At 37.6% G+C, this 23,744-nt stretch overlaps 1 protein-coding gene across 1 annotated transcript in view; it reads left to right on the top strand.

Annotated features, from left to right (window-relative positions):
- LOC137092610 (protein diaphanous homolog 1) overlaps positions 1-23,744 on the top strand; it is a 132,555-nt gene that overhangs the window by 92,146 nt on the left and 16,665 nt on the right. Inside the window, 2 exon segments of the mRNA XM_067456914.1 lie at positions 21,198-21,296; positions 21,459-21,553. Of these exon segments, the coding sequence (XP_067313015.1) occupies positions 21,198-21,296; positions 21,459-21,553 (194 nt within the window).

Here is a 23,744-nt window from a genome sequence, read left to right on the forward strand (position 1 = left end):
TGCATAGCAACACCCTGACAACCACAAATAAGACCCTAGAATAGTGCATGTGAGTATTATAAGGATGAATACCCAAACAACCACCCATAACTGCTTAGCAATTGCATAGCAACACCCTGACAACCACAAATAAGACCCTAGAATAGTGCATGTGAGTATTATAAGGATGAATACCCAAACAACCACCCATAACTCCTTAGCAATTGCATAGCAACACCCTGACAACCACAAATAAGACCCTAGAATAGTGCATGTGAGTATTATAAGGATGAATACCCAAACAACCACCCATAACTGCTTAGCAATTGCATAGCAACAGCCTGACAACCACAAAAAAGACCCTAGAATAGTGCATGTGAGTTTTTACAAGGATGAACACCCTACAACCACCCAAAATCCTTAGCAATTGGATAGCAACACCATGACAACCACAAATAAGACCCTAGAATAGTGCATGTGAGTATTATAAGGATGAATACCCAAACAACCACCCATAACTGCTTAGCAATTGCATAGCAACAGCCTGACAACCACAAAAAAGACCCTAGAATAGTGCATGTGAGTTTTACAAGGATGAACACCCCTAACAACCACCCAAAATCCCTTAGCAATTGGATAGCAACACCATGACAACCACAAATAAGACCCTAGAATAGTGCATGTGAGTATTATAAGGATGAATACCCAAACAACCACCCATAACTCCTTAGCAATTGCATAGCAACACCCTGACAACCACAAATAAGACCCTAGAATAGTGCATGTGAGTTTTACACAGGTTAATTCCCTAGCAATCACCCATAACTCCTTAACAACCTCATGGCCATACCTGCTCACCTCCCAGAACACATTAGTAACCGCATCAATGCCCTGATAACCACACACAACACCCTAGAATAGTTCTAGTGAGTTTTACAATACCCTAGCAATCTCCCAGACCACCTTAGCAACTGCATAGCAAGGCCATATTAACCACCCACAGTAAAATCAGTTGACTATTGAGAACTAATAATTGTTTTATTAGAAGGAGGCTCATATTTTCATATTTCACACCATTGTTCTGTTTCTTCATTAAACGTTTTTTTTTTGTGTGTGTGCAAAAGGCTGTGTTGATAAATAGCTTTAAAGTGTGCTTTCTGCTGACTTCAGTGCACTAAATTTGAAGCAAAAATAAATGTGTAAATACGTTGCTCTTTGTGTTTGTGTGTGTTACTGGCTGCCGAAATTGGCATCACAGCGTAGCAAAACCTTTTTTTCCCCCAATATTATGAGGACATGCAAACTGTCCCAATACTTCAAATACTTGAAATACATTTTTTTTTTAAAGTTTAGTTGTTTGTTTTGGTTAGGAGGTTGGGGGGATATAAATTATCTCAGTATAAAAACATTGCACGCGCTTGTGTGTGCGTGTGTAATGTGTTTGTTTGTGTATTGAGGGCATGTTTTGCCTGCAGTTATTTTGCCTCTGAATCAGCCTGCTGGTGCTGAAACACACACACACACACACACACACACACACACACACACACATTTTTTGGGGTCATCTTATCAGCACATTCTTTATGAACATCATAGTGATTTTTTTGTATTGATGCTTCTAACCATTGTATTTTTGATTGATGTATATGTGCATATCATATAAGGAAGAACCACATCATCTCTCTATTTATCTGGTAAATCAATGGATCCGTTTCAGATTCTCTTTTGCTTTTGTTTGGTGCGTCGCCTCAAAAGCACAACGAGTGTGTATGAGAGTTTGAAGTTCTCACTGAGATTCTCTTGGACGCTTGCTGCCGTTTCAGTCACGATCCAGGATTCTTCCTGTTTATCATCTAAATAGAGACACTCACTAGCATTTCCTTTAGTGGCTCTGGACACGTTTTTTTTTTCAGTCTGTGTTGGAGTGACTGATGACTGTCGTTAGTGCTGGATGATATTAATGAGCTCCTAATGGATCAGATTCACTTGTCTTTCTGACTGAAGTCTTTTTCCTCCTCTGTAAACGTCTGTAAGTGCACGAGCTCCATTAAAACCATCATCATGCACAACTCAGACCAGAGGAGAGAGAGTCCATGAATAATACAGGCCGGTTTGAGGAACACATGTTCTCTGGCCGTGCGCTAATGTAGAAGCGCTTTAGAGCCGACAGCTGAATGTCGCCATACATCTGAATCTTTCTCTGTTCAGAATAACATGCTAAAAACTATTCTTGAAAGAAAGTAGTGTTTGGTGTGTATTAGGGCTGCACGATTTGGGGGAAAGTCTAATTGTGATTGTTCTGATAAATTTAGCTCATTGGTTCATGTGTCTTTTGCTGTGATATTTGAACTGATTCTTCTAAAGTAAACATAAGAATACTTTTTATGCTGTTAGTAATATTTCAAGATAACATGCATCCTACACTTTCCGTGTGAATGACACACACACACACACACACATGTTTGTTTTTGTGAATTGTGGGGACATTCCATAGGCGTAATGGGTTTTATACTGTACAAACCGTATTGTCTATCCCCTTACACTGCCCCTGCCCCTAAACCTACCCATCACAGGAAACATTCTGCATTTTTACTTTTTCAAAAAAACTCACCCTGTGTGATTGATAAGCATTTTGAAAAGTGGGGACATGGGGTAATGTCCTGATATGTCACCATTTTCTGTAATACCTGTGTCATACACATGTTATTATACTCATTTTTGTCCTGATATGTCACAAAAACAAGCACACACACACACACACAGAGAGAGAGAGAGAAGCATGTGTGATGCCTGCAGTGTTTTCAGCCTTTGCAGTCTCGCTTTATGAAGACATGAATCCATGAACTTCCAGAGCCATGAAGAGTCACTTCATTAAATTTCATTTGAGAAAAAACTATTTCCATATCATAAACACACAGAAAAACAGAAGTTCATGGCAACCCGTCAAAATAAGAGTCCAGTTTTACTTGGCAGAACTATGTTACTGTTGTACATTAGAAATTGTGTCTCAATGTAGTAATAATAATAATGCTAATTATCAACTTTATTTTTAGAAATAATCACAATTATTGAAAAAAAATTAATTTCATAATTAAGATAATTGATTTTTGTCTGCAATTGATTAACAGAAAATACACGCACACTGTCAGAAAAAAAGGGACAGTTCTGTCACTGGGGCGGCACTCTAAGGTACAAAACCAGGGTGAGTAAGGTACAAAGATGTACCCTTTCACTTTTGTACCTTAGGGTACCGCCCCAGTGACAGAACACTACCTTTTTTTTCTGAGAGTGCAGAATTTGTGGGTGGGGGAAAGAACATTCGTAGAAATGTAATAAAAAAAAATGAATTCAATTAATTAGACATGCTTTATGGCTATTATAATGTAATTAAACCATTTAAATGGAATCCAGGAAACTTAAAACAGAAAACACAGAATTTGGGGGAAATTAAACTAAATTTGAGGGGAAAAAACATATTTCATAGTCATTTCTGTAACTTGTAATAAATTAATGTTTAATTGTATAGAAGTTTATATGCTTTTCGATTTCTAAAAATGTAATTTAACTTAAAAAAAAAAAAAAATAACAGAAAAAAAAAAACTGAATCCAGGAAAATTTTAATGGAATTTGAAAAATAAATAAATAACATTAATTTTGAGGAAAAAAAAAATTCAATTTTTTTTTCTTCAAAATTCAATTTAATTATTTTTTACTGGCCCTACTTTCTGGACTGACCCAACTTTATTTTTGTTGGAAAAAAAAAATGTTAATGTGATTCTCAAATATGATCATCAGGCTTTTGAAGAAGGTCTATATATATATATATATATATATGTATATACGTGTATATATTATATATATATATTATTGGCAGATATAGAGTGACAACTGATATTTATATGCAGTTTATGTAGTTATAAATCATTGTCAAAATCATTGATTTACATTTCAAGCATCAATATTTCATCTTATGTTTTGTTCATATAAATATCAGCATGTGCACTAAATTTTATTTTTACTCATTTTGTACCTCTGAATAAAATTGATATGAATAAATGTTTTTTTTTCATACTATATGAGCCATAAAAGCCTGATGTACGTGACACTAAAATGGTTCAGTAAACAATTCCATTTGAAGAAATAAAAAGATTTTTCCGACTATTATTATAATGGTTAAATTCTCCTTTGTCATTTCATCTGAGGTTTTGTCAGTAGAGCATGATCATAAAATGATGTTACCTTGATATTTTTTTTTTTTGTATAGTATCCCACTGATAATTGAGAAGTGAAATTGAAAACCATCCCGCTTTTCTTTTTTTCTTTTTTTTTGTGGGGAAAATTGCAGGGAGCCCATGGTTTTGATTGTGTATAGTGAATAATAATTGTAAAGTGAAATTGAATAGTATTAAATGCGACTTGCAGTTCTCTGATTGTAAATCAGTCAACCATGTTATCTTTCCGAAAGCATAATTATGTGCTGGCATGTTCAGATCTGTTCATTTAGTTTGAGACGGCACAATGCAATTGATTACCGCATCAAATCTTGCAGAAAGTTACTACTAAAATCCCGGTATCAGATGGAGCGACGGCATTGACCCGTATGTGGCGCTGTACGTCATCACCTCTGCCTCGCTCTCGTCTCTCTCTGTGTTAATTGTAGGGTCTGCTCTGATGCCAGTAATTAACCGTTGATCAGACCTTTAGTCCTCTAATGACTGCAGACTCTCCGCAGGAGGTGGAGTGTGAGCGTGTGATTATTTTTGGCGCACACAGACATTGTTCCTCTGAGGTTCACATCAGTGAACGGGTGAACTAATAGTTGTGTGAGGAAGAGTTTCACCCACACTACCTTCATCATCCGTGAGTCCTCGGTTTGCTGGTGGGAGGAGAGCAGAGAACCTGCTTTATGTTGGAAAGGGGAAGAAAAGAACAAATTACACTTTTATAGCCGTCTGCCACCATCACTTTCTCCGGCTATTACTGGTCGTTTGGAAGAGAGAGAGAAAAGAGAGAGCGAGCGTTGGGTTTTTATGTGTAGGAGATTGTGGACGATCAATAAAATCCTGGAAATGATTTCTGAAACTAAAATTTCTTCTAAATGGCATGTGCTAGACTGCACCTCCGTCATACGGCAGTCACAGGTTGTTTGAATGGAGGCTGTCAAATGCATTTTCAGAGAATCAGAGCCGACTGACCGGCAGGACAAATGGCAGCTCTGGGTTTATGATCTAGGACTGTCACTAATGATTAATGGTATTTATCTAGAACATGAATGGTAATTACATTTTATTTACATAATTGTATTTATTCTTTATATTTCTTTATTTATAATTAAATAATTCAAGTAATTAAATGTATTGGTACATTGTAATACAATTAGATTTAGTTTGTTTACATTCAGGTCATTTATGATTTATAAAAAAGGAATATTAAATATTAATAATAAATTGTATTTAAATTCAACTGATTTATAATAAGCATTTAAAGTATTTTAGTTAATTTTTGGAAAAGCTTTATAAGGTTATAGATATAAAGATTGAAGTTTATTTGTGCGACTGTGCATTTAAGATATTTTCTTATTAATTGAGTACCTGGAAAATGAATACATAAGATTCATTAAATAATGGATAATATAAATTGATTTTGAGGACCATGCAACAGTGGCGTCTTCATATTTCCAGCTGTTCATCCTTCCTCCTCTTCGGTTATGATGGAGAGTGTAGCATGTGAAGAAGCTGCTCAGTTCATGTTTGATATGACACGACACATGTTGACACGAGTTTATCATATAGAAATGCTGATATTACAAGTCCTTAATATTTCTGTTTGTATGTTTTTTTAATACTTGTTTAATAATCCTGGTGAGTGTGTTTGTGTATGTTTAATCCATTTGTGTCTTTGAGACAATCTGTCAAACTGAAGATTTAGTGACCTCCAATCGTTCTCTCTCTCTCTCCCTCTCCCTCCCTCCCTCTTGCATTTGTTCTTCGTTCTTGTTTCAGTTTCCATGGGCATTTCTCCATCGTTAACATAACGTCCTCAAGTGTAATTGTGGTGTGTGTGTGTGTGTGTGTATATATATAAAGGTTGTGTGAAGGGCAGTGCATGCTGGGATTGATTGTAATCATCTATATTTTTGTTACTGCTGTAAACGATCTCATCGCCACTCGTTTGTTCATTGAACTCTCCTTCATGCTTTGTGTTTGTTTATCCATCCCTCCCCCTCTCTCTCTCTCTCTCTCTCTCTCTCTCTCTCTCTCTCTCTCTCTCTCTCTCTCTCTCTCTCTCTCTCTCTCTCTCTCTCTCTCTCTCTCCTCCCCTCCGCTCTGTTATTCTATCCATCTTTTTTCTCTCCGTTGACATTTCCTGTCATGCGTCTCATTATTGAGTCCCTTCAGATCACTGATTAAACTCCTCACTTCTTTTCTTTCTTTCTTTCTTTCTTTCTTTCTTTCTTTCTTTCTTTCTTTCTTTCTTTCTTTCTTTCTTTCTTTCTTTCTTTCTTTCTTTCTTTCTTTCTTTCTTTCTTTCTTTCTTTCTTTCTTTCTTTCTTTCTTTCTTTCTTTCTCATGGTTGTAATATCACAAAAGTTAGGTTTATAACACACTAAATGGAAAAACAAAAACAAAACGATAGGTGATAGTTCAATGTGGTTTATTGCAAACATTTTTCCCTATCACATAAGCTTATTAAGCTTTATCAGCATTAAAAGTTAAACATCATTGCTGCTTTTGCAAATTTTGAAATTTGCAAAGATGAAAATAGATTGTTTTCATCGGTTATTTAATGTACAGGTCACATTACAGGTTTCTGTTAATTTAAAATCAGATACAGATAACTGTAAGCGGATAAGCACTGCAAGATTACATTTGTTTGAATGCATTAGAGAGAGAGATTGCATGTGCGAATAAGTGCTACCTGTTTAAAATGAGCTTTCACCAGATCGTATTCAGTAAGTAGAAGGTACAAACAATTTCCTTGAACTATAACATCCCGCTCATGGCCATTGCCGTCATCATAAACCTGCACATTCTTTCTGATTTTAGTGATCCATCTGAATCAAGCTAGATAATTGTGTTTAATGTTTGAGTTCTGGCTAAAAAGACTATAATATTATAGGCCTTTGGCATGAATTGTACTCGTGATGGAGCGCTAGTGGAGCCAATGAAAATCACAACGCACAGGCTTTTAGAAAATGTGCTCCTCACTCTATTCAAAATCACGTCACTCCGCTCCCACTCCACTCTCGTACTCTGACCTGGAGTTTGCCAAAAGGCACCTGAAGGACTCTCAAACCATGAGAAACAAAAAAACTCCGGTCTGAATGGCAAGCATCATGTCTGGAGGAAACCAGGCACCGCTCATCACCTGGCCAATACCATCTCTACAGTTAAGCATGGTAGTGGCAGCAGCATGCTGTGGGGATGTGGCAGGAACTGGGTGACTAGTTGGTATCGAGGAAGAGATGAATGCAGCAATGTACAGAGACATCCTTGATGAAAATCTGCTTCAGAGCTCTCTGGACCTCAGACTAGGGCTAGGATTCATCTTCCAGCAGGACAATGACCCTAAGCACACAGCCAAGATAACAAAGGAGTGGCTATGGGACAACTCTATGAATGTCCTTGAGTGTCCCGGACATATACATATATATTGTAAAATGTAATCAAGGATCTTAAAAATATAAGTGTTTAATCAAATAATTGAGAATATAAAGTATAACTAATTACTTTTAAAAACAGGGACCGTTTATTTCATATGTCAGTTAAACGCTGCTCATCTTTCAGAGAAGCAGTCATGCTCTTTACTTTTCATTAGCTCCTTCTTTCTCACAGTTTTTTTTTCAAGCTTTATTTTGCTCATGCATTCTTTCCATTCTTGTTCCTTTATTTTTATTTAGTTGTTTGTTTAATTCCTTTGTTCAGTAGTTCATTATTTCTGTGTTTTGTCTTTTCTGTCTTTTTTGTTGTTGTATCTCTCTTTCTCTCCATCTGTTGAGTCATATCAGCTGTGGTTTTGGTTCCCAAGGACACTATTTCAGTCTTAATTGTGCACTCTGGGCCCACGTCCCCACACACAGTCATGTCAGTGTAATGTGATGGTATCCATACTGATGGTACACTTCAGAAGGTGTATGTGTGTGTGTGTGTGTGAGAGAGAGTGTGTGGTTTTTTTCCCTTCATTTTTCAAGTCAGTCTTGTGTGTCACTGGGCTGTCAAAAATATAATCTGAGAGACGGAGGTGTTGGTGAGCGTAGGAGAAACTGTAGGAGGTAAAGAGAGAGATGGAGTGGAGAAGGAAGAAAAAAGATTAAGAGAGAGATGGAGCGAGAGAGTGAGACAGGAACAAGAGAAAGAAACAATGAGAGAGACGCTTGTATATGTTTCCAATTACCAGCCAAAGGCACATTCTCTTTCTCTCCTGCATGTTTGTGTTTTTCATCACGTGTTTTCAGTGTACTAGTGAATACGTGTTGGATTTGTTCTTTGTGTGTGTGTGTGTGTGTGTGTGTGTGTGTGTGTGTGTGTGTGTGTGTGTGTGTGTCCTCTTGAGGAAAGACTGTAGCTCCTCCCCTTGCCTGTGACCTCATTAGAGTGACCTCGTTAGAGCCACGATATGGAGTGACTCTTAATTAAGAGACAGTGCCTCCCCCATACACTCTTACTCAATGTCCTTTTCTCGTCCAGAACTCAGAGAGAGCGAGAGAAAGAGATACTGAGGATGTTTTCCTCTTGAATTGAGCTGAACACACAATCCTATGAATACACCAAATATAACATCCAAAAAATAAAAGTTTACAGCATTATTTCTTTTAACAGAAAGTTGCTGCACAACGTGAATCAATTACAGCTAATCAGAACACATCTAAAGGGGACATATTATGCCCTTTTTTACAACATGTAAAATAAGTATCTGATGTCCCCATAGTGTGTATGTGTAGTTTTAGCTAAAAAAATACCCCCAGGGATAATTTTATAGCTTGTTAAAATTGTCTTTTTTGGGGGTGAGAAAAAACACACCATTTTTGTATATGTCCCTTTAAATGCATATCAGCTGATGCTCTCTACCTGTTATTTCAAGAAGAGGGTGGACCTTCAATAGATTGTACAGTAACATAACATGTCTAAAGCTAACAGTGTTCAGTTTGATCCGGACTTGGATAATAATGCCTACAAAGCCAGAAAATAAATGCTGCATGGAGATAGAAACGGGTATAGTTTGATTTAATTACGGTTTTAACTTATGTTGCCATCTTGCTTTTATCCACTATTAGTACAAGCATGTTGTAGCAGACCCTGCCTGAATGATGGCCAAAACGAGCTGAATAAAACATAAAAGTGCATATTAAAGTCTTATACATAAACACTCTCTCTCCCTTGCATTATCATCAACATACACAGCGAATTGCACAAAAACACTTACAACTAACAGTAAACCAATTATATACAGACCTTATGCCTTTTCAATAAACTGGTAAACTGGTGAAATGTGTAAAACAACTCAGATCAACTATTATAAACTGTGTGCTCTCCCTTTCATTACTGCCTGACCAGTGATCCTTGAGCTTTAAAGGGGTGATGAATTGAGAAATCAACTTTCCATTGAGCTTTTGATATATTAAAGGTCATGGTAATATAAGAATATCCTGTACATTTCAGAGCTGAAAACTTCCTTGTTAGTCAAAGAAAAGCTTTTATAGACACCAGACCCAGAGAACAATCGTGTTCGCATCTAGACGTCATTGTGTGGCGAAACAGCACCTCTACAGAAAAAAATAATCACGTGTAATTCAGTAGCCCCGCCCACTGACTCATGAAGCTGATCGGCTCGCTAGCCAGCAGCAATAAACATGCGAAGAAGATGGTAAGATATTGTGGAAGAACACAGTCGCTGCATAAGCTTCCTTTGGATCATAATATTAGGATATTAATATTCACACAATACATTTATATTGAATAAAGTTCAGCTCATGGAGGGAAGACATGTACACGTGTTCGCTTCATTTAACTACGGACTCATTTTTAAACAAGTCTCAGGTGCTGGATTTGCAGACACATTAATGTGCCTTCTATATTTGATCCGACAGGAATGGTGCAACAAACTTATGTGAGTAAAATGTCTTTTTTAATGTAGGCTAATAGTAGTCCTAGGGCTGTGTGTTTTCTAGACGGGCTAACAAAACGTATGCCCGTCGGCAGAAAATTATTTCTTGATCTGGGCTCGCCCGTGCGTTTGCACTTATATCGACCGATCGTGCGGGCCATGTAATATAGAAATAATATTCCAATCAATCACGGGTGGATGAGAAATAAATCATTGTGTTTTTTTGAAAGAGATGTTTATGAGCCCTGTGGACGAGATAATCGTTACAATTCCTGCTTTAATAATATCTCCCTCATGTGAACTGATAGGGCCATAGATATGACAGTGGAGCTGAAGCTCATTAAATATACTTAATCTTAAACAAATCAATACATTTGTTGTCGCTAGAGCTGCTCGAGTAAATGCACCGGGGACTCGATTATAGCACTTGAACACGGAAAAAGTCAGATTTTTATGATGTCCCCTTTAATATGCAGTGGAGTGGATTATGGACCAATGGGTTTTCACTGTAGGCGGGGCTTTCTAGCTTATATTATTCGTTTGATATAATTTTTATATAATTTGATATAAAATGCTCAAGGAATATTTCTGATTACTATCAATGTTTTATCCTTTGATTTAAAAGCCATACAGCTTATTTAAACTTTTTTTCATAAAGCCAATTTTAAACACCATTGATTTGCTTAATGTTTGTGGACATTGTGATACATTTCAGAATTGAGTAGAAGGGTCATAAGAACAGTATTTGTCTGAAATTATTTGTACCATGACAAATGCCTAAATTCTTTTTATTTATTTAATGCATATTTGATGAGTACAATTATCATACTTATCCCAAACTTTTGAATGGTATGTACATATTTACAATTTTTAGAAAACTGTTATGCAATAGTAGGATTTCTGTCGTAATTTCTTGACGCTGAAGTATTGAAAGGTGGTCATATTCACATCAGATTTTAAACAAGCCCGTCGCTTTGTCCTCTGTCGGTGTACAAAAGATGGAGTTACACGACCCTAAAGCGATCCTCCCTGCGATGATTTGAAGAGGTCCAAGTTCTTTTGAAGTGTTCACTTATCAGTCAGAATCCATGCGTGCCGCTCTCAGACTCCTGAATCAAGTGACACAACAGGCCAAGTGTGAAAACAAGTGGCACAGAGAGAGTCATTACTTTCAGAGCTCTTCACTTCTGTGTGTGTGTGTGTGTGTGTGTGTGTGTGTGTGTGTGTGTGTGTGTGTGTGTGTGTGACTGGTTTCTCTCTGGTTTTATGTGTTTCTGCTTCAACTCTTTCCATCTCCAACTTCTCACGTATGACTGCTTCCGTCTGTATATGTGTGTGTGTGTTTAGAGTGGTTAGCTGCAGGTTTAAAGTTTTATAAAGCTGTCAGTTCTCACTGATTTTCATTTCAGCGGGTGAGTGAAGCTGACAGATGCTGTGAAGTGTGTATGTGTATGAGACCCAGAGAGTGAGTTTTGCTTCACTCGTGTGTGTGATGACTCGCAACACACACACAGTTCCCCGGTGGACAACATGAGGTGCACAGCTGTAGTTCAAACACCTTCAGCGCAGTATCAGAGTCTGTGTGTACAGGTATCAGGGTCAGATCACACACACGAGAGAAACACACTTACATCCCATTCATGCTTGTGTCTAGACTGTGTGGTCTTTGCTTTAAAGATGAGAATAGATCAAAATATACAGCAGACCATTTTGGTATCAGACAGCATTTTTATTTAATTGATATCGTCAGTCTGGTTAGGATAACTTGAGATAATATAATATCAGAGTTCTAAATGTACGACTCAGGTCTCCATTATTGTACATCGGTAATGTTTTCATTCTTACACTTACACAGAAACTGTTTCTTTTCCTTGCATTGATATACTATTATAGTATTAATTATTGATTTATATAATTATATGTTTTTGGCAGTATGCGCTGTGTGTGTGTGTGTGTGTGTGTGTGTGTGTGTGTGTGTGTGTGTGTGTGTGTGTGTGTGTGTGTGTGTGTACATGTATATGTAGTTTATTAGGACACAAATGTGTATATGAAATAGGTATTAGAACATAAACATGGTATATGAAGATAGTTCCTGTGTTTTCATTAAGTAATTGGCTTATTAAACAGTTTTTTTTATTTATTTATTATTAATTTAAAAAATGCCTGTAGTTGTGTGTGATGGGTAGGTTTAGGGATAGGGTTTAGTGTAAGGGGAGAGAAAATACAGTTTGTACAGTATGAAAAACGTCTATGGAAAGTCCCCGTTAACCACATATTCAAGATGTGTGTGTGTGTGAGCAGCTGTTGTGCTTTACCTCAATCTTTGATTTCCCTGTAAATCTTTAGTAATATAACATCTGCCATCTGTCTATTAACCTGAGCTGTATTGAGCAGATTAACCAGTCCTAAACCAGCTTACACACACACACACACACACACACACACACACACACACACACACACAGGACCCCAGAGAGAATTTCTGCTGACGATTAGGAATATTTGACTGACAGATGCTCAGATGTGTGAATGTGTGTTTGGTTATGCGTCAATAACATGTTCATGTAATTTCTGTCTGTGTTCTTCGAGTGTTTCTAGAGGCGTGTGTGTTTGTTTGAACGTGTGTATGCATGCATGATGCTTTCTACACACCCCTAGCTTGGCCTGGTCAGAAATCATTGCGGGTTTTCTGTTCGGATTAGTGGACAGGGGCCAAAATTAAACCTACAGCTAACACACACACACACACACACACACACACACACACACACACACACACACTAGTTCCTATGTTTCTGCTGATACAATTACATTTACGCTTTCATTCTAAGTTAGCATTATATTTAGTTTGGTTTTATTAGTGGTGATGTAAGGGCCATAAGTTTTTTTGTTAAAGAAATTAATATTATTCAGTAATGTGAATTAAAATGGACAGTAAATACATTTACAAAACATTTATACTTCTAATAAATACTTGTTATTCTATTCATCAAAGAATCCACATAAATAAATGCAGCCTTGTTGAGCAGAAGAGACTTCTCAAAACGTTAAAACAATCTTTTGAACAGTAAAGTTGTCTTTTTTGGAGAGTAAAAAAAAAAAAAAATTTTTTTTATAGAATATCCAAAAGTTTCATACAAGTATGAATATTCTTTAAAACAAATCACCAGGATATCCTGCAAAAAAAAAAAAAAAATCTTTTGTATTCCACAAAAGAAAGTAAGTCAAAAGGACTGAAACGACATGAGAGTGAATAAATGATGGCAGAATTTACATTTTTGGCTGAACTATCGCTTTAATCCGTCATATAATACAGCTGATGTGTGTGACGGTCAGTTTAGCTCGCTCTTTCTTTCTCTTAGAATGGTGATGTGCTTATCCTTTATGGCCAGTGAAGGAGGCCAGATCCCTGGAGGATGGACAGGGAAAGACAGAATAAGAGATAATGTGCTTCTGAAGGTTGTGTGGGTGTGTGCGGCGCTGGTGTGTTTAATTGGATGGTCCACTGTGAACTCCAGCACAGAAAGAGGTCAAACTAACCAAAGCAACACAGCTATAGACCCTCAGGAGAGAAAGAACATCATCAAAAAAGACTGTGTGTGTGTGACTTTACGAGAGGCATATAAATATCATACACACACAGTGACGTATTTAAAGAGGCAGTTTACTTAAAAATAAGGATTCTGTCACCTTTCAGTATGACTTTATTTATTTTGTATTTGCATTTGTTATATGGAAAAGAGCAGCGTGGACTTTCAGCTAAATGTCTTATTTTTGGTTTTGCTGAATAATGAAACCCCCATACACACACACACACACTCTCTCTCTCTCTCTCTCTCTCTCTCTCTCTCTCTCTCTCTCTCTCTCTCTCTCTCTCTCTCTCTCTCTCTCTCTCTCTCTCTCTCTCTCTCTCTCTCTCTCTCTCTCTCTCTCTCTCTCTCTCTCTCACTCACTCACTCACTCACTCTCCCACTCACTCTCACTCTCACTCTCACACACACACACACACTTCCACTCTCACATACATACACTCACTCAATCACTCAGTCTCTCTCACACACACATACACACTCTCTCTCTCACTCACTCGTACACAAACTCACACTAACACACATACACCCATGTGTGACAGACACCGAAATCATGTTGTTGTGTGTGTCTGTAGGCCAGACCCTGAGCTGGTCTCTGGTCTCTGGTGTGTGTGTTGGCATCTCTGTCTGGTTTTGCAGCTCTGGTCGCACGCCTGTAGTCTCGCCCGCAGCAAAGAATAAGAGATGGAGCGTCTTGACAGACTCTATCTCTGTGTTTGTTCTTGTGGTTTGGTGCCGTGTTTGTGGCGATGTGTGTGAGTCCACCAGCTTCATCTGCCGACAGGAATGTTCTGATGTCGAAACAAGTTAAAGACTGTCTGCCACATTTCTGGCATAATGACGGTTAATCATATCCCTCAGTTTATATAATAATAATGCATATTTATATATGCTAACGTTCAATATTTTTAGTAAACTTTTATACAGCAATGATGCATTCAATTGATGGTTTCTACAAAAATATGAAGCAGCGCAACAGTTCAACAGCAAATCCTCATATCAGAGTGATTTCTGAATGATCATGTGACACTGAAGACTGGAGTGATGATGCTGAAAATTCAGCTTTGATCAGGAATAAATGACATGTTATAATATATTCACAAAACGAGTATTATAAATTGTAACAATGTTTCACAATATAAATGTTTTTACAAATGATCAAATAAATGTAGTGTTGGTGAGCAGAAGAGAAACATTTTCATGTTCGTCATCTGCCACTAGAGGGCAGTGTTTTAAGGCATCTTTTATCAAATATCGTTCTGGTTTGTTCATTTCACACACATGGATGGAGTGTAAGTTGTAGCAGCTGTTGTTTAAGAGTCATCGGTGTGTGTAATTACATGTTGGAAATAGACTCTGATCTGTACACACACACACACACTTTTGTATCATGTATCTGCTGCATCCACACTGACTTAACTAAACCCTGTTAGATGGACCTGTTATTGATGTCCTTGAGTGTGTGCTTAATTGTTTATTGAAATGTGTGTTTGCACAGATGTGGATCGATGTGTTTTGTTCCTTCTGTGTGTGACCTTCATATATTTTTGCGCACAGTCACCTCAGCATCTTATTAACTTCACAACATCCAGTGTGTGTGTGTGTGTGTTTGTCCTACAGGCTCCCTGGAGCTCTGAGCTGTGAAGGAGGGACAGATTGACTGAGTCATAGACTTATTACACTTGTGTGTGTGTGTGTGTGTGTGTGTGTTTGTGCGTGTGTGTGTATAATTAGGTTGCTGTAATTGCTGTAGTAAATCTTGACGTGGGTCTGTATGGGAGCGGATGGAACATTGATTTAAAATCATTATTCTGTGTGCGTGTGCTTGTGTGTGTGTGTGTGTGCGTGTGTGTGTGTGTGTGTGTGTGCGTGTGTGTGTGTGTGTGCGTGCGTGCTGTGTTCCTAATCTATCCCCACATTCCTGAGAGTTAAAATATGATTGTGTTCAGCCACAGCGTGTGTGTGTGTTTGCGCACATCTGATCAGTAATTCAAGTCGTACTGTGTTTGTGCGTCACTGCTGCAGACCTTCATGGCCGGAGGGGCAGAGAACGCACACACACTTTCACTCCCGAGGTCACTTAGTGCCAATGTCACAGTCAACAAAACACGTTAAAATTGATATGCCAAAACACAACTTTATCACACTTATTCTCTGTCCTTTGACAGCCTGTTGAATTTAATTACACGCTTTAATTGAAATAAACGAGGCTTTGTGTGTGTGTGAGGTAAATTTGAAATCTCAAGCTAGAAGACTTTCCACCCGTATACTCTTGTGATTTTTTTCTTCTCTGTAATAAATCAGTCTGAATGCTTAGAAATGAAATGCTGCAGTTCACAGTTGCTCCAGTAGATGGCACTGTGACATCACAAATAGATTAGTACAGCCAAATATATATAATAATAAAATACATATAATAGATGCTTTAGTTTATACGTTGATATTTTTTAACCTCATATGGATGCTGTTAAAAAGTTGAATTACATTTGAAACTTAAAAACTATCCTTATCAATCCTAATTTTAAACTATCCTTAGAACAAAACAAATTATATATTTGTTTAGTTTAACTGTAAGATGAGCAATTGAGTGTTGTATTTAATTTAATATTCTAATTGTCACCATATTTTGTAGAAAAAAAATGTATATGTATGTATGTGTTTGTGAAAGTGAAAATATTCATAAATGTATTGACGTCTTCATTCATTGTAATTTACATGTAATTTCAATTTAAAACGATTAATCTGTTTATCATTTGGAAATAAACTTTATATTCTAATTTAATTATTTTAATTTAATTGTCACCATGGTTTGTAGAGAAAAAATATATATAGGCCTATATATTGTGAAAAAGTGATTTCTTTTTTATTAACTTCATTATTCATTTTAATTTACTTACATTTTTTTGTAAATTGCAGTCATATGTAATTAAAAATATTCATCTGATTCCCCTTTAAAAGCTTTATAACATTCTGTATTCTGACTTGGACTTCTAGTCCCTGTATTGTCTTACAATTTTTCGTGATGTTGGCATTTTTTTCTGCTGATATTTTATGCATTATCATCTAAATACCCATCTTAATATTTGCACACTGCAGTTGCACCGTTCATGCACCAGGGGTGCGCAAGTGAGCACACTCTAAACCCCGCCCACAGTCCGTCCCCCTGAATTTGACCCTCCCGTTTCCTGTCCGTGTCCCCGCCCCCGTCACACCACACCCTGCCATCTGGCACTGAGTCACCCCTCCGCTCGCCCCTTCTCCATTCTCTCCGCTCTCATTCCTTCCTCTCCACACAAAAACAGGATGAAGGGCCCCTTTCAGCTCCGAGGTTACCCTCGGCAACCGGAGCCCTGGAAACTCCCAGAAACACACACACACACACATGGGCATTTAAAGTTTAAAGGGACGGTGTCTCATCAGCTGCTGCTCTGTTTTACATTTAAAGCCCCAAACAACGACCACCTGCTCTGTTTCTTTCTCTCTCTCTCTTCAGCATCTGTCCTTCTTTCCTTTCATTCCGTCTTTGTGTCAAACTCTCAGAGAGCTGCATTCCTGCAGGCAGCACTTTTACTGAGTGAGTTGTTTTCTATTAGATTACTGAAGTATGAAGTGTGTGTGTGTGTGTGTGTGTGTGTGTGTGTTTGCTGACGAGTACATTCCCTTTCTCTCAGGAGGAGAAACATTCTTTCCTTTAAGACTGTGTATAAAAGTGCTTGCGTCTGTTTAAAATTAGTCTTCGGAACGTTGGAATAGAACAAAGTTCAACTTTTAAAAGTAACAAAGTAACAAAAGTAACATGCAATTAAATCCACAAAGGAGAGATTGTACTTATTACAAAAGCTTCAGTGAAATATAAGCAATGACAAGAAATAAGTTACATTCATTTCACATTCAGTGTGTGGTTGACCTCTAGACTGTTATACATTGCAAGTTTTAGTATGGCGTTTAGTATAAACTTTTCTCCAAATTTCAAATCCAAAACTCTGAAAGAGGAGTGAGGTGAAGTTTGGTGTTTTGCAATAAGTTTAGTGTAAGTTCAGGCTGCAGAGTGTGTGTGCTGCCACTAGAGGCGCTGGTGCTCCACCATAAACTCTTACAGAACAAAGAAGGCTCTCAGTAATGCACTTTAGACTAAAAATACTCTGGAATGAAAGAGAGAGAGAGAGAGATGAAAGAACACAGTTTCTCTTTGTGTGATTGTATTGTATTGAGCTTGTGTGCAGTTTGCTGATGAGGTGGAGTTAACTTTACACTTTAACATGCTGGACATGTCTGTGTGTCTCTCTGTCTCACTGTGACCTCCACTCACATAAACTCTTGCCTTGTATGGGAAAAGAAGAGTGTGTGTGTGTGTGTGTGTGTGTTTAAACTGAGATCAGGAGTTCCAGAAACAGCAGACATGATGTCTGTGGCTCTCGCTCAACTAATAATAAACACAAAAACACAAAGATTTTAATGTATGACAGACAGAGACGGGCAGAAGTGGAAAGACAGCTGGACACTTACAGAAATATCCACACACTTTCTGATTTGTGTGTGTGGTCCTGGTAAACCCTCTGCTAAGAGGACAAAATGCCCCCACAAATTTGTTAAGATCTTAAGATGGCGATATACAAAATCCTTATCGGAAAAATGTTTAGTCCTTATGAGGAAAACAGCTTAAATCATGTTTTTTGAAAATATAGAATATAGGAAGTTTTGTATGATGGGAAGGGGATAAAATATACAGTTTGTACAGGATGAAAATCATTTTGTCTATGAGAGAGAGAGAGAGAGAGAGAGAGAGAGAGAGAGAGAGAGAGAGAGAGAGAGAATAGTTTGGGGTGTTTATTGTTTTTGCCCCAAGAGGAAAACTAAGACCAAACCTCCCTTTAGGAACAATTTACTCTTTTTGGAGATATATAAATATGTCAGTGATATGTCCTGATTTCAAGGTGTGTGTGTGAGCTCTTTTGTGTAAAGCAGCTGTGTACTGAGGCTGGATGCCATGAGACGAAGATAAAAGCCTGAGTGGATGAATAGACCTCAGGCAATACAAAAATACAAAAGACAGCGGGACATTTACAGCACAATCCAGAAACAATAACATTAAAGGGACAGTGTTTCATAGTTCCTGACACACACAGTCACACACTCTTGTAAATGTAATGTTAATGTAACACAGATGTGCTGTTGTCATGCTGCAGTTTGCGCTGTGACCTGCAGAGGCGCCATAGGCTCATAAATGAGTTTTGGAATCTCGTGTGTGTGTGTGTGTGTGTGTGTGTGTGTGTGTGTGTGTGTGTGTGTGTGTGTGTGTGTGTGTGTGTGTGTGTGTGTGTCTGGTGTGAGAAAGAGAGGGCGAGAGAGAGACTGTCTGTCTGTGTGTGAGAGAGCGAGACCAGCAGCCATTTTGAATACAGATCCCATTTTATGAATCACAGGCAGTGAAGATGCAGAGGCTATAGCTGTGTGTTCACTGGCTGAGCGCAAAATCAATCACTCTCTCTCACACACACACACACACACACACTGACCCACTGACAGACATTTCAGATCATGTTATGCTGTATGCGGATTAGTGAAATGATCTCGCTATCTAGTCTTCACTTTCTTTCTAATTATTTTTTCCTTAGCTTTAAACAGATTCAAGATGTTTATTATTCAGTTATTCTGTGCTTTATAGTACATAAAAAGGATGTATAAAGTAATCATAGAAATTGATTTTTTTTTTTTATCCATTTTAAATGTGTAGAAAATTCAATTGTATGTATATTTATTTTCATTCTTAGGTCAATAAAACTAATTAAATGTTTTTTTTTTATATATATAATCTGAAGTAAATAAGAGTATTGTGCTAATGTGTTTGCCACTGTTTGGGCTTAGGAGGACGAAATTAAGTTCTGTGTGTTTAAATGGATGAGATGAGATGTTATGTGTTTTCTGTAGACGACAAAACTGTGTGTGTGTGTGTGTGTGTGTGTGTGTGTGTGTGTGTGTGTGTGTGTGTGTGTGTGTGTATGGTCATGGTAAACCCTACATTATGAGGATATCCCCACATAGATGGCAGAATCGGAATTCCTTGTCCTTGTGGGGACAGTTTTTGGTCATCCTGAGGAAAACAACTTATAAATCATAAAGAATGAGTTGTTTTAAAATGTAAACATGCCTGTAGTTGTGTGTGATGGGTAGGTTTAGGTGTAGGGTTAGTGTAAGGGGAGAGAATATACAGTTTGTACAGTAAAAAACAAACATTATGTCTATGGAAAGTCTTGAAAAACGCGTGTGTGTGTGTCTGTTTGTGTGTGTGTGTGTGTGTGTGTGTAATTCAGAGCTGCTTCACTCTCTTGAGCGTTTCCATATGCTGCTGTAACTCAATACACATACACACACACACACACACACACTCAGATGCCAGAGACAAATGTACTGCTTGGAAATGAGGTAAAGAGAGAAAAAAAAAGTTTGAAAGGAGGCTGAAAATGGAGGAGAGAAAGTTTTCAGAAAGACATTAGAGAAAGAATAAAGGGCAGACATGGACAGATGAGAGTAACAGGCCAGGCTGCAGATAGAGGTGAAGATGTTTATCTGATCTTGATTGTGTTTCATGCACTATTAGCGATTATCACACATACATACACAAGCTGACAGTCATCTGACACTGTGTGTCCTTCTCTGGAGACTCGTCAGTAGTGTGAACTTCAGTCTTCACGTTTCATTGAAGCTGTCGGGCGTTTGACTCTCAACCCTGTGTCCTGACCTAAGACCTCTGACCTCTTTTTGCTCCCCTCACAGGCTGTCTTTAGAACAGAGATGCCAACACACTGATAGGGAGTGTGTGTGCTGTTTGTGCTGTTCGGTGTATGTGTGTGTGTGTGTCCGTTGTAATTTATTTACAACTATAAGGTAGAGGAGAAAGTGTGCACAGTGTTTTTATTTTTTCAACATCAAATTGTAGGTTATATTTTTCAAATGTATTTATTTATTTAGTTAGTTAGTTATTTTTCAGTTCACTAAAATGTTCCTGTTGTGCAGAGTTTTGTTTTCTGCAATTTAAATATAGCTTTAAAAAAATGATATATATATATATTACTTAGGAAGAAATATAACAAAATACAATTATTACATTTCTAAAGTACAATGTTGCCAACTAGGTGAAATAATTAAGTTTTCATTTAGTACTTAAATGAAAAAAAAATATGTAATTCAAAATATTAAGAAATTGTATATTAGTATATAACATATAGTTAACATCAGTTAACATGAATTCATAACTGCACATATGATAATCATCTAACTATTTGAAATTGTTTAAAGAAATATTAAATGAAGAACAGTACATAAAACCACATGACACTGATGTCACTTCTTGACGTGTCATATCAGCTCCCCAAAAACCCATTTAGCTTGTATGAGTACAGTAACCCTGACAGTCAAAGTGTGTGTGTGTGTGGGAGAGAGACGTGTCTGTCCTTACAGAAACATAATTTCAGCTCCTTTCTCAAACACACGAGTACTTAACCTGTTCTCTCTCTCTATTTCTAGTTAAGAAAGATCAAGAGGGTTCTGAAGAGAAGAAAAACACTCAGAAGAAGAAGGTGAAGGAGCTGAAGGTGCTCGACTCCAAAACATCCCAGAATCTCTGTGAGTACCAGCATGTTCATTCAGATGTGAAATATCTCACTAGTTCGACACTGTCATTTGTAGTGTTGTTTGCTTAGAACTGTGTGTGTGTGTGTGTGTGTGTGTGTGTGTGTGTGTGTGTGTGTGTGTGTGTGTGTGTGTGTGTGTGTGTGTGTGTTGCAGCTATATTCTTGGGTTCAAACAGGATGCCTTATGAAGAGATGAAGAATGTCATCCTGGAGGTCAACGAGAAAGTTCTCAGTGAAAACATGGTGCAGGTATGAAAGTGTGTGTGTGTGAATAGGCTTGTGTTGAGGGATCTTTGATGTCCATTTGACATTTAAGTCCTGTCTGTTTCTAACCTGGAGGAACTGAACTGATAAGTAAGGCATAATGAACATCCAGCTGTTTTTTATCACAGTATAATCTCTGACAGGGTGATCAGGACCCTGACGTAAAGGGCCCTGGGACCCCGCTTATTACTCTTCTACTTGCCACAAGTAAATAATTAGGCACAAAATATTGACCGGAGTTGAAATATTTTATTAGGTCTTTAAAAGCAAAGCTTCCCGCTGAGACAGAAGTTTCTAGAAAGCAGCAAGTTCAAACTAGACAGACATATTATTTGTTACATGGCATTTCATCACATAAATACTTCATAAGAGATATTAGGACAGTAATTTTTTTCAAATCTGCCCATTATGGAGGGTTTGGGGTAAGCGGGTCCACATCAGTATTGGTGCCTATGATTTGTTATATATGGTCATCATTGTTCAGCATTCTCATTGGTTTGCTGGCATATGGAGGATTTTTGCGAATCTGCTTTTTTGATCACATTTACTCGGGACATGCTAGCTGGCAACATAGGATTCCATTCATTATGCTAAGCTAGCGGCAACCCTGCCAAACTAAAACGATGTATGTACTGAGACAATAATGCATCTAAATGTAGTAAAGAAGTCGAATAAGCCCTATTTCTAAAAACAGTGGAGTGTTCCTTTAAGCGACATACTATTGGGGTATTGCGGTATGATATAAATTCATATCATAACAAATATAAACACCGGTATTCAGTATTAACCGGTATACCGTCTAGCACTAGAAGCATGTAAACACAACAGTGTTCCTTGTGCTGCTCTGACAGAAACAAACGTAGCAGTCACTTGCATCACAGCTCCCCCTTCTTTGTGGATAAGTTTCTTCAGTTACATTTTAAATTCTGCTTTCATCATGTCCAATGTTTCCGGTTGCATCTTTAGAGATTTGCAACTGTCTACTACAATTACTGTTTTGTTGTCCAAAGAAGTGGACTTAGAGTATTTTTTTTTTTTTTTTGCAACAAAAAAAGCACACATGGACTTAACCGGCTCTTGCAGCCCAAGACATTTAATATTGCAGTCCAATTAATTGACGAAAGGGACATTTTTAAAATTGAGACGACAATAAGTGAAATTACTGAACCTAAACTTGAATGCTCAAGTTAAAAAATTTCTAAAAAATGCTTATGTAAAAGAAACCATGCCATACAGACTTGTATTTCAAGGTTTTGTTTATTTGTCATCTCTGATTTAGACGTGTGTCTTCTGCTGATGCGCTGTAGCGTTTAAAGGTGAAGCATGTCATTTCTGTGATTATAAGTGCCACCTAGCGCAATTACAAATACACTGAATAATATTGTGTGCCTTTCGCACGTCACACCTGACTCAACTCAAACGCAACTAAACTGTTTTTCTGGCTGCTTGTGAAGGAATAAATAGGTAAATGTAGGCTACTTTCAATAAAAGGTCAAAATTATTACGAATACTTTAGCTGTGTGTCATAAGGGTAAGCAACTGAGTAGCTAACACTGTTTAGAGCGAACGTGAGCATCTCTCTTGTTATAAACCCACTTTACAAATATCTTCTTACATTTTGATTGAAAATAAATGGCTTTCTGGTATGCGATGGGAAAAGGGACATGAGCAAGTTCAGCAAAAGGTGGATTCAAACTCGGGTAGATTTGTCAGATTTTGTCTGGCCCAGCCAGATGTCAGCCTAAATAGCCTCTGCCAATAAGGCGGGCGATTTGAACTTAGTCTTAATACTTTACTTTGTAGTAAAATGTTCAAAACACAGACAAGACACATAAAAACAGTACTGACAAAAGATAAAGATTATGTGCCTTCAAACGTCTTTAAAAAAATAAAATAATAATAGTTAGAGCAAGTCTAATGTGAGGTGGTAGACTATTCCATCTCTTTGGTACTCCCACAGCAAAGGTCCGCTCACCCCTTTGCTTATACCTAGTTCTCTAAACAATTAAAAAAGACTGGTCAGAAGACTTCAGCATCCTAGGAGGATTGTGCACCTGTAAGAGCTCTGACAGATAGGATGGCGCTAACCCAATTAAGGACTTACAAACAAATACCAGGAGCTTAAAATCAATCCTGGGCTGGACTGGCAGCCAGCCCAGGGAAGACAGAGTAGGAG

Source organism: Pseudorasbora parva, chromosome 11 (genome assembly GCF_024679245.1).
Source record: "Pseudorasbora parva isolate DD20220531a chromosome 11, ASM2467924v1, whole genome shotgun sequence".
Lineage (NCBI taxonomy): Eukaryota > Metazoa > Chordata > Actinopteri > Cypriniformes > Gobionidae > Pseudorasbora > Pseudorasbora parva.